Here is a 12,768-nt window from a genome sequence, read left to right as displayed (position 1 = left end):
TTCTTCTTCCATTTGCTTGTATCAGCCTTGGGTTCCAAATATTCACCTGTCAGTAGCTGAATCCAAATCAGATTATTGATATTTTTTTCACTTACTCAATAATCAGCACATCTTCAAATTACACCTTTCCAAAAGCATTTCTATGCTGCCACACTGGCTGATAAAACCCTGGCACCAGTTTCCATGAAGCCCACTTCACCAACCTTGCTGCTGTCCGTGCAACCAGCCACAGTGCAGGCTCGCAGCTGATAGGAATACTCTTGGTATGGCTGGACACCACTGGTGTCTGTGAAGCTCATTTCCATTCCTCTAAAAAGCTCAATTCCATTTCGGAGGATGATGTAGTGAATTATAAGACCTATTGCAGAAAGAAGGTTTTCCCTTTTGTTAGCTGAGGGATCCTGTGTGATGGGATAATACTCAACTCTGCATACAGAAAACATCCAATGAAATATCTACATGACCACAGTAGCAGATAGTCATTCTGATTAAATGCTCAATGTCAATTACAAGCTACTTTCCTCAGGATCTGCATCAGCATCTGAGTAGATCCCAGTTTTTATTGAGAGCTCTCCCAAGTTTTCTCACAGTTTGAAAATAATAGGCAAGATTTACTGAAATAAACATAAGCACCACCACCCCTAACCCCGAATCCCGAAATACTTTTTAGGATGATTGTCATTTTCTGATCATATTTACACACTTATTATTACAACTGTTCTCAAAAGAGGCTTTTTGGCACTTTGTAAAGACATACTAAATAGTCTTCTGTGAAGAAGACTCTGCTTTTATTTGCAATGAAAATTATAGCAACCTAGAGCAAAATCTTCCTGCAGAGTTTAGGAATAGGAATACCTCAGTGACAGGGACTAATTAAGATATATTTTGGGATTTTGGAACACTGTCAGTGGAATGATAGAACAAACACTTAAAAAAATATATATATCAGTACCATTTGGTTGAAGTGGTTCCTCCCAGTTCAGAAGTATCATGTCTTCCCGATTATCTACTTTGGCCCATTTTGGTGGACTTACACCCTGTGGCACATCTTGCTTAGTGACAGCTCTGCTAATTTCACTGAAACCTCTTCCATAGCTATTCCAAGCAGCCACCCTGTACTCATATGTGACAAAAGGTTCAAGGTTCACATCTAGAAAAAGAAAGTTACATATGAATGATCTCAGACTTATTTTAAAAAAACCCACCTTTTTTTTTCTGTGTTTAAAGACAGATATAAATGGATGTCATTTCTTTAGTCATGGTCATTTTCAGATACAGCAGTACTTTTATCAACTCTTCTGAAAGCAGGTTTAGACATTACGTACTCACTAAATTTTGCTCATTCCATTTTCCCGAAGTCTCTGTCCTGATTCACAGATTACTTCTTAAAAGAATTCTACTTCACTACAGTTCATAGAATCATAGAATGGCCTAGGTTGGAAGAAACTTTAAAGACCATCCAGTTCCACCCCCTCTGCCATGGGCAGAGACATTTTCCACTAGAGCAGGTTGCTCAAAACCTCACCCAGCTTGGTCTTGGACACTTCCAGAGATGGGGCACCCACAACTTCTTTGAACAACCTGTGCCAGTGCCTCACCATCCTCATAGTAAAGAATTTCTTCCTAGTATCTCATCTAAACCTGCCCTCTTTTAGTTCAAAGTCACTCCCCCTTGTCCTATCACTACCTACCCTTGTAAGAAGTCCCTCTCCAACTCTCTTGCAGGCCCCCTTAGGTGCTGGAAGGTGCTACAAGGTCCCCCTGGAGCCTTCTCTTCTCCAGGCTGAACAACCCCAGCTCTCTCAGCCTGTCTGCATAGGAGAGGTGCTCCAGCCCTCTGAGCATCTTCACAGCCTCCTCTGGACTCACTCTAGAAGATCCATGCCCTTCTTTACATTGCCTCACATTTAATTAGTATATCTGATAGCATTCAGGCCATCTTTTTCTCCAGAGCAAATTACCTGTACTAGCCACTTTTCCTCACCTGTAAATGAATACTGCGTTGAACCTCCTGTGTAGACGGTCTCCTCTTCTGCTGGACACACACCTGCTTCTACCTCTGCTTCTGGAGCACTCTGTGAACCTTTTATCCACGCACAGATATTCTCCCTAGGATCAAAGTCACACTTCCCACACTGTGCTGTTTCCTCCATAGATAAAGGACAGAGGACATTAGCCTTGCATTCTTCTTTTACCTAAGGAATACACGGGCAAATTTAAACATATTTCCCGCATCCTCCTTTCTATATAAATGCTTCCATTAGTATTTCTCTATCTTTATACAGCACAAAACCAGGATACCATCTTGAGGACATTGATATTTCTAGCATAGGGGAGACCTTTCCAGCCTTTGGCCTGTCTATTGTCTTTGATAATTAATGTTTCATAATCCTTTCTAAAAGGAACTGGTTTTTCTTTTTTTAGGGTCCTTGGATGAGAGCATCACAAAATTTACGTACTGGAAGCACAAATGACTGGATCTGTTGAAAACAGAGGAGCCTAGAATCAATGAGAACAGGATTTTATCCAAGGATTTGAACATTCTGTTCCTGCAAAGGCCAATACCCTGTGGCAAATCAGTAGCAAATTCCCAGCCCCTCATACAGCTTGCCAAGTACACAAGAGGGCTCTGTGCAAGTCCTTGGCAGCTTTTAAGGCCGAGAACTTTATTCATGGGCTATATAAATCATGTCTTCTGCCACATCACTCCTAAACAGAAGCTTTGCTGCAGTAAGAGGACCTCTGCAAACATAAAGATGTAAGATTTAACCCATAAAGAACAATTCACTGAAATATATACTGAACATCCACAACTTTCCATTAAAATTCATGAAATAATATTTTTGCCAAACCATAAGCTAGAGACCAATAATTCTCATAAAATATAGGTTGCTGCAGAAGGAAATGTACTGCCATATTTGCAACAGATATTTCTGCCCATTAGGTCATAAACTTCAGATGGAAAACCAAACAGATTATATCTAACACTTCCTTAATTCTATTGAAATTAGCTTCTTAGCTGATTAGGAACTTCAGCTAATTTAATTTCCCAAATTTGGCACTTTCCTGAAAATTACATTGTGCTGGATATCCATATAGGATGCAGGATGTAGATGGATTGGATTCCCATGTAAAGTAGCTCCAGAACCTGTCAGACTATCAGCCCTTTCACTGTTAGTAAATCTATACATATCAGAGAGCCAGCATCGCTATCTCTTTTCTACTGTGGGTAAGTGAAATACAAAGCACTTCCTTTGTTTATACTTTATACCTAAGGCAGGGATCTGGTGTGTTATCTACCAGAATTCATTAACCTCTTCTCAGCCATTTTTTTGCCTTGCATAAACTACTAATACAATGCATTGAGGAGCTGTAGCTGACTCATCACAATGCCTGGATTTTCTCTAGGAGAAAATTATTCAGTCTGAAAATGAAATTACATGAAAACCTTGACATGAAAAGGAGAAGATGTAAGAAATATTTCTGTATTAACTTATCAGATGAATGACAAGGATATAGGAACACCTGCATATGGCAGGATGGGGTCTGCTTTACTTTACTGGTAAATTCCATGATATCTCTCTGATTTCCATATTGTAGAATTCACAATAAGCAACCCTCTTTTTTCTCCCTCACCCATTTTCTCTCTCTCTTTTATCATTAATATAAATACAATTTTATAAAAAGAATATATATATACATATATTAGGTTTCCATCCTTTGAAATATTCATTTTCTTAAACAAAAATTGTAATAACAATCGACAACATTTTTATGGCTCATGTATACCACCAAGATGCTAATTCTTGAAGATTTCTGTTGAATTCAACTTGGAATTGTCTCATGCTGATGCCTACAATCACAGGTCACTCTTGGAAAAGACCAAATTAGCCATCCTGGCGTTTAGTTTACTCTGACATTAAAACAGAATAAGAATAAACTATGTAATTCATTAGGTATGAAAGGACCTATCCTAGTACTGCTGAAATTTCTGCCAGAATGGCCACTGGTTTTCTGTAGGATCAGGATTAAGTCCATCATGAAATTGTCAGTTGCCTTTTTTTTTTTTTTCCCCTTTTTTTTTTTTTTTTTTTTAGGGGGTTGGGGAATCATGTCCTACTGCCTGCCCAAATTGAAATGTTATAGCATTTTTATACTTCAGAACTGGCCAGTCCAATTTTAATTTCCACTTAACGAACATCATCAGAAACAGTGGTCACAGAATGGAAACTGGCTATACATGTCAGTCTTGTTAGTATGCCAGCTTTTAGCCACTGTGCTAATCTGAAGTGCTGGGCAACACTTCACAGAGGCAGCTAATCATTATTAATTCCTTTAGAATTCATTGCAATAACATCAATCATGGCGAACTCATTCGGTATTAATATGGATGTAATGTGAAAATGAATAATGCACACAAGAGTTTTTATATTCCTATTTTAGAAAAATAGTTATGAACAGTGTATTTCTCTTTCCATCATCAAATCAGAGCTACCGAGAGATTTTCTATCAATTACCTTCATCATCATTCCAGCTGAAATCTTGTCAGAGCAAACATATTTCAAAGGATTATATCCAACTCCATTACAGCATTCTTCGTTCCTTGGAATAAGTTCAGTCTCACAGCATTTTACTGGCACTTGGTCATTCTTTCTAACATGTGCTAGGGACTCACCACTGGAACCTGAGCAGCATATGGTATCTGACTTATTCACGTACTCTTGCCCACAACAGAACATCCCTGAAACGAACAAACAAACAAAAGTATATCTGAATATGAAATGAAAGTCAATAAATAAATAGGTAAGAAAGGAGAAAGCTCACAATGCAATATATCTTGGCATAAACCCACAAGCAACTGGAATTATGCAGATTTAGCTGAAGTGAGATTAAATGCAAATGTGAGGTGACTGAAGTAAGTATCCTAACTCCCAGACCTACTGAAAACAATCAAGAATTAGAGGAACAGACAGGGTCCCCTACAATCAACATTCACCACTCCTGAACTTTTTTAAGAACTTTGCCATGACATACCACACCAATGCACCAGGTGCAGCAGGCTGGAGATGGATTGTTGATGAAAACTGCTTGTAGAACATCAAAAGCTTTCCATGTACTTTCCATTCAGGTCTCCTTCATAGCCCCCTCACATGGGCAGTCTTCCAACAGTGCATCTTAGCATTCCAGAATTTATCACATATTTTACACTTTAAAGTAGGGGTTCATATTAGGTACCTAGAACTGAATGGTCACTTGCAAAATACCCACAGTGAAGCTTCTGTCATCTAATACAAAGAATTACTCTTCAAGAAGTTGATATCTAGATAGAATTTGCATTTCTACAGTGGAACTGATAAGCTGCCAAAATTAATTCCACTGTCTTTTTTCTGGTTTTAATAATTTCATTTTTAAATTAAAAGCTCATCATAACCACTGCAATTTTCCACAGATTCACACGAAATACCACTGTTGAACCCAACACCACCTAAAGAAAGGGGCAAGTTTTAATGCAGAACCACACACTACAAACTCCTCTATAACTGGCAATGAAATGAATGTTATTCCTAATTGAACTGGAAAGGTATCACACAAAAACCAGGGCTGTGATATACTGTTACCTCTACAAAGTAGTTTGTGTTTTGACATAATTTCTGTCATATGTTGGCATTTAAAACACGTGCAAGAGTGGCCACTTTTTCACTGCCATTTATTGCAGCAAATCTCTCTTAGAAGTCATACATAATGAAAATTAACCTTTGAAGGTACAATCCTGCTAAAGCATTCAGAACATTTCATTCCAATCACTGGAATGACTAAAAATGGTGATGTTACTTGCATACTTTACCTTTTTTCAGGGCTGGTTCTATTCACAGTAATCCAACTGTGATCACCAGCTCTTCAAGAGGTAAAATATTTCCTCTTGTTCACACCCTTTTTCCAAATTGTCCTAGGATTCTACCAATTTTAAACAGAGAATTAATGCAGAAAATGACTCAATTCAATACTAATAAGCAACTCAGACAGCCCTAAGGGACTTCTGACAGGCAAACTAAAATTTTGATAATGAACTGTTTTTCCATTGAAACAAACAAAGCTGTATTCTTTCGCTGTGAACCTCATCTTTGTTTAACTGAATTAAATTTTTCAGCCAAGATTTCACTCACATAACAAGAAGTGACTCCCTTTCTAGTTTCTTTGGTAAACCATTACTTCTTTAATTATTATCAACCTTGTTCCAGTGTGATAAATTGCTAATTACTTAATACCCTAATCAGCGTTCATTCTTTGCACAGATAAACTGTGACAGCGCCATTAATTTAAATAGTAATTTCACTTAATGGCCAGAACGGCACACCAGATTTTTATGCAGCATTTTCTGAAGACTGCATCCATCACTGCAATATTCTGACATAAAGATGTCTGACGTGCACTAACTCACTTAGGGAGAGCAGATGTTGCAGAGCAGAGTTTGGTAGTAATTCCCAGAGTGCATCACTTCAGCATGAATGAGCTGCAAAGGCAGAGGTAGACAATCTTCTGAAACTGCATTGCATAGCCTCTGACCTTTCCTTAATTTATCACATGTAGCACTTGACTCCTGAACCTTGACACCTCAAATGTACAATTTTAAATATGCTCCAAGAAAAACAAAATAGGACCATGTAATATTGATGGATTGATTTGCTTTCTAAAAATCGCTTTATTCAATTGCTTAAGGATCCAGAAATTCCTATAAACCCTTGCTGAATTCAGCAAAATATCAAAATGTATGCTATTTGTTTGTAACTCAGTTGGAATGTGTGTGTCATATTTTATATATTTATGTTTCATAGGCATGCAATGCATTACAGCAAAAAGAAAATCCACGGGCTGGAAAAGATACTTCCTGCTTACACTGATTTCTGTCAACAATTATTTCATGTTCATCCCCAGCAACTGAAAAAATTTATAAACCTAGCTGAGTGATGAATTACTAATTTAGTAAATCTGCAAAACCAATGCTTTCAAAAGAGAAAAATGAGTATTAAAAGGCTTAGCCTTTGGAGCCAGAATAGAGGATCAACAAAATACAGAGCCAGTGTACATTGCAAACTACTCCAAAAATCCTTGGCTCACGTGTGGGTATTGCAACTATTACAGATCAGGAACCACAACAGTACAAAGCATCATCTTTCATGAGTCTGGGATGTCAGTATAGTGGCATTAAAAGCAAAAAAAAAAAAAAAATAAAAACGACAGAGAGAGAGAAAATCCAAGAGTGGTTTCAGCTGACATTATCCTTTATAGCCAGAAATAGAGAACTTTGGGTAATCACACTGCAGCAGTGGGGCTCAGGATGTGCATGTACACCACTGCCAGCCTTTGCCAGTAGGTGTCTCTATGGTCACCCCACTAAATAAGGCCAACAAGGGGCGAAAAAGAAAACCTAAGAAAAGAGAAATCAATAAATAAAGAGAAAAAAACCTAATTTGGGATGGACAAAACATCTCTTTTTGCAGGGCAGACTCTCTGGAAAAGGTATGCAATGGCAAATGAAAAAGTTCTATGATTCAAGCCCTTAAACCCACATTCAGAGCAAACCTGGGTCTGGACTGAGCAAAAAGACAGATTTTGAACTGGTCATGCAACAGAACAAGACTGCGTACAAGGCTTGCACTTTTAGTGATCAAGTTTTTCTTGTATGTCTTTTTTTGGAAGGACTTAAAGCTCTTAAACAAAAGCTTTAAATTGTCACTAGATTTTTAGCTAAGGCATTCATTGCCAAGTGCAAAACAGTGCTTCAGAAGCAATTCAGCTTTTGCATAAAGCCACCCTGTTACCTCTTCTCCTTCCAGACAATGAGATCAGCTTTCCAATTACCATATTCTTGCAAAATTCTACTTATCCATTTGCCAATGATAAGTAAATTATGTTTTTCTGTAAGAGTATTTTTTCCATTAGAATCATTATAATAATTAGGATAGGGAGCAGGTAGATTTTTGTGCCTGTCTTGTGCATTTTCGTGATGTATTTAGCAAGGCTGAATTACTCCGAGAAATTAAGCAAAAACCAATTGAGCATGATCTATATGATATGATAAGAAACCACAACCTATGCTATACTTAATGCAAAAGAATATGAACTCTTTTCAACTGTGGTGCTAATGCATCTTTCAGACCTGTATTTGTGATCAGCTGTGTGCTGGCTCACAGCATAAAGTCCTCACAGAAAACCCCTGAGCGATGAAAAAAGCCACTGTTTTCTTTTTTAATAGCCAAAAAAATGTCATCCCGACCCATTCTTGAGAAAAAATAGTGTAAATGATTGAACGCTACAGGCTAAACATATTTTTAAAAGAGGGATATAAAGGTTTTTTAAATATATATATTTAAGGGGGAAAAAAAAACTGTTAAGAATACATATATACTGAAATGAAGAACATAACTTTCATCCCAAGATACCTGTATTACACTCCTACACAACTCATCTGCCCAGAGAGAGCAGTAAAAACATAAACGCTACCCCAGCAGTTCTGTTCCAACAGCATCTGTTAATTCACTCCATTTATAAAATACATATTGACAAAGACAACTGAACTGGGACCAGGGAGATTTGATTTGGTGTGAGAAAGTCAATTCAATGTGATTTTGTTAAAGGGCTCCTGCAGGCAAATAAAAGAGTTTAAGTAATAAAGTACATAAAGAGATGTTTTATGAGCCAGCCCTGTCTTGTGGCAGCCGCACAATGTGCGGCTATGCAAGAGGGCCTTGCTCAAAGCTGGTATTGTGAGCATGGATGCTGTAGATCAAGCACAATTAGGGATCACAGGGAGAGGGAGCTAAAATCATGCAAGCAGTGCTGCTCACAGCATACACACCATGAGTCACCACCAGAAGGGAAGGATAGCGTGGAAACCACAGAAACCACGTCAATGCTCATCTGATTAACTTGTCCTGACAGCCAGCACCCAACGAGGATGCTCCCAATACCACAGCCACTGAAGGATCCAGGGAATACAAAAAATGAGCTGAAGACAGACCTTATTTCTTGGGAAAAGGAAGAGCTCAGCCTTCAGATCTGGATTCTTAGTTATATATTAGGATTCTTAGTTGTACAACTAGAGGCTAGAACTGGCACACACCATCACTCAGCTCTGTGTGTCAAGCATAGCTGGTATTAAACCTTCACTATTTCTGTGTTTTGTAATCTGGCTCCCCTTTGAGACCACAATAGTTTCTGAAGTCTTTCTGTCAGGCTGAGAAAGCCTAAGGCTGACGGGGTATAATTGGTCTAATAACTGTGGAAAGAAAAGACACATGAAAATATCTGAATAGGTTTTGTAATAATACCTCCAATCTCTGTAATCAGATAGTCACGGAGTGTTTTACGATGAAGTAAGGTTCAGATTGTACCTCTGAATGATGGAGAAATTTCCTGTTGTTTGCAAGAAATTAATGGGATACACCAGATGAGCCAGGGAGTAGTGCTTGGGATTAGTTTTTCTTAGACTACAAAAGGTTTACCCCCATGAAAGGGATGAACACAAGGGAGGGACATAGACCACCAAGCAGATAGCATTGCAATCTTCAGTTTCCAGGTGACTAACCCTGCATTTCCAGAGCAAATTGAAAATCCCTGCACTGGGATGCATGGTGGCATAAGGTGGTCAATCTAACTTCATTGAGAGGGGACTTTTTCCTGACTTGCATAAGGAAAGATCATTCAGTCCTTTTGGATTGTCTGGTTTCTCCAGCCCCTGCAGCTTTTGCACAAAGGCAAAGAAGGGTACTGAGTGCTCAGCATTTTGTAGTACAGCAAAATAGGTGACTAAAGTGCAACAACATTTGAGCAAATTGGCACACACACTTTAAACCTGAGTGTGTCACTTCTGAACAGCTGGTGTCATAAGAGATTTAGAAAGATTAAGACCTTTTTTTCTTGAGGACTTCTCACTTACCTGTGAGAGGCCTGTATGCAGTCCCTTTCTTTTCATCACCACAACAGACAGAGTCCATGCTCACGACCCTTCCACCACAGCACTGCTGATTGAAACTGTCATGCAGGGATCCACCACAGCAGATTTGATTGCCTGATGTGGAGTAAGGCATTCCCTGGCAGCAGGAGTCACCAATTCCAACTGAAACTCTGTTTTCCTCTTCATTAGGGCAGCATACTTCTCCTGTCAATATAAGAATTCAATTAAAGATTTTATCCATTTATAGCTCTTGAAATTCCTGAGAGGCTTTCATCAGATAGCAACAAGTCTAGGTTCACACAGCTTCATGTACAGAACTTTCCATGTGAAAGCACGGAACCACTTGGTACTTTAGAATGCTATAAAAGTATTATATTCATTTGTAATAATGATTAAAGACATGTGAATTCATTAATTCAGGCCCAAGACCCTGTAAGATATCAAAACACAAGCATGACAGAGACAAAGCTGAGAAGAGCAATGAAAATAATGTCTGTGCATATGACAATTCCACAGCTGAAAACCTTTTGCAGTTGCAGCTACACAGTAAAGAGAACACATTCTTCCTGTGTTTAACAGAACCATCAGCCTACTTATTCTTGACAAAAAATTTTCTTGTCTCCTTCAAAATCATCCCAAACTTGTTTTGATGAATTAATTCACAATGCTTAAAGCATTTTTCATGTTTGAGTGTCGCTCAGGACTTCATCTCACAGAGAATTTAAGGATTAAACTCACTTTAAAAATTAAATACCACCACCACAATTGATGAACTTGGCTGCTACTTAAGCAAAATCTCAGCTTTTGCAGGAAAAGACCTTAGGATAAGACTGCCAATGAGACTGACACTGTAATGGTGGGGTGGGGTTGGGTGGACTGGAATAAGCTGTGGGCTATGAGCAAAGTACATACTGCTATAAAGGATACAAAAATTTTGATAAATGGTAATAGTTTTGATTAACTAGTTGTCTGCACTTGATCTGATTGAATGTTCTAATATTTTTATATTATTTTTCTGTGTTCTAATGTTTTTTGTGGCTCAAATGTCATTTGGAAGGAGGGAGTGATTTTGTTTTGCTATTGAAGGTGGGTAGTAGAGTCGATTGAAGTATTTTGATTCCTGAATGTTAATCAAAGAAATGTGTTTTGATTTTTAAAACTCATCTTTCTCATTTAAAGCACTATCTCAAGTTCTTTTCTTATGAAAGGTTGGGAATTAGAAACAGACAGCTCTAAACTCAGTGCAGCTTTTGTCAGAAATAAAGATGTGCTGAGACTGTAACAGATGAGGGAGAACAGTGTTTTCCCTTCTCCCCACATTCCTTGCCAAAGCGGTGCCTGGGTGGTGGCAGCATTGTTTGTTCTGCCTCCCATCTTAGTTCTGGGAGGGATGTTTGCACTTCTTTGTGCACTACTGTTTCAGAAACTGAGATTCTGCCTTCCTAATTTGTAATCTTCATGCCTCCAAGCCCAGTGTGCTTCAGCACATCCTGAGCTATCGAGCTGGCCAAACAACATCTGGGAAATATGTATGCTTAGAGAGTTTCCTGTATAAATAACTTTATCAAATAATGTCAATAATAAACAAAAAAAAAGATGAGAACAAATTTTTAGAGTATAATAGATATAATCCATCTAGGTACTTCATCATATTTTCCTGCATTCCTCAGAAGCTAATTTAGTTGCTACACAGAGAAAGTATTAAAACACAGAATGTAGCTTACATTTATTGGAACTAAAACTATTTTTTTTTAAAGAACTATTAGACATAAGACACAAAGGATCAGTAACCTTCTCATTAACCTCTCAAAATGGGATCCATTCCAAGCTAGGCTTGAAAATGTTCTGCCTCTGAAAACTACTATGCAGTCTTACCAGTTAATTGTTATCCTTATCAAAGAATGACCCACATTAACACTTAGCTTGAGGTTATTAGCATATTTATAAAAATAAAAAAGAAAAAAGTGACCAACAGTGTTCATGTTGCTGCCCTTTAGAGTATAGAAAAATAATACAGCAAGTATACTTAGAAAAAAAATCGTTTAAAATCGTATTCAGATATTCACTGTTTCATGCTTGTGGACTGCTGTCTGAGCAAGAACTACATTCAGACATAAGACATTTTGTTCCACTATGCTTTTCTTTCTTGATGCAAACAACATTAAGCTAGTTAACACAGACCACTGGATGGGGACAGAGGTCACAGTATAATCTCTCCATTTCAGTACATTGAGATTAATGAGGTCAGCAAAATACTCTTCTCGGGTTCTTCCATGTGATAGCATTTTTCTGATGACATCATGGAAGGCATTCTAATACTGTGATAGATGAATTACTTTTCAAAAGATCAGAACTTGGGATGTGCTGAACGTGTTGGCAAAATGTCAAGCATTTCTGAGCCCACGGAATGTGTGCCAGCTTGTGAGTAATGGAAGCACTTTAGCTCCTGACCTGACAATTGCCTACAAAGAGTTATATGCTCTGAACACTGCCCCCACAAAAGGGATCTCTCCTCCCCCTTTTTCTCCCTTTCCCTGTCAACAACGACCCACCAACAAACTGGAAAATGGAACTCTGGACAGTAACACAGAAGCACCGTTTTGGCAAACTTCCCAAACCACCCTGAGAATAAGGAAAGGATAAATTACCATCAAAGTTAATGCACGTGGGAGGTATACTTTGATGTGTAACATTAGTAGAAACAAAGGGTAGACAATGTAGAAACAAGTAGAAGTGATGAAATCCAGAATATCAACACCAAATGCTAACAATTGTTCCACAACAGAAATGGCTATGGAAAATCATGTGGGGTC

General features: G+C 38.2%; 1 protein-coding gene across 1 annotated transcript in view; it reads right to left on the bottom strand.

Moving 5' to 3' along the window:
- The window catches only part of USH2A (usherin), a 388,199-nt gene that overhangs the window by 90,187 nt on the left and 285,244 nt on the right, over positions 1-12,768 (bottom strand). The window contains exons 49-53 of the mRNA XM_069009544.1: positions 9,938-10,159; positions 4,518-4,741; positions 1,985-2,195; positions 953-1,150; positions 204-358 (exon numbers count right to left, since the gene is read on the bottom strand). Of these exons, the coding sequence (XP_068865645.1) occupies positions 204-358; positions 953-1,150; positions 1,985-2,195; positions 4,518-4,741; positions 9,938-10,159 (1,010 nt within the window). The remainder of the gene's footprint in view (positions 1-203; positions 359-952; positions 1,151-1,984; positions 2,196-4,517; positions 4,742-9,937; positions 10,160-12,768) is intronic.

The sequence above is a fragment of the Aphelocoma coerulescens genome, chromosome 3, assembly GCF_041296385.1.
Source record: "Aphelocoma coerulescens isolate FSJ_1873_10779 chromosome 3, UR_Acoe_1.0, whole genome shotgun sequence".
NCBI lineage: Eukaryota > Metazoa > Chordata > Aves > Passeriformes > Corvidae > Aphelocoma > Aphelocoma coerulescens.
This window is presented reverse-complemented; position numbering and strand designations above follow the sequence as displayed.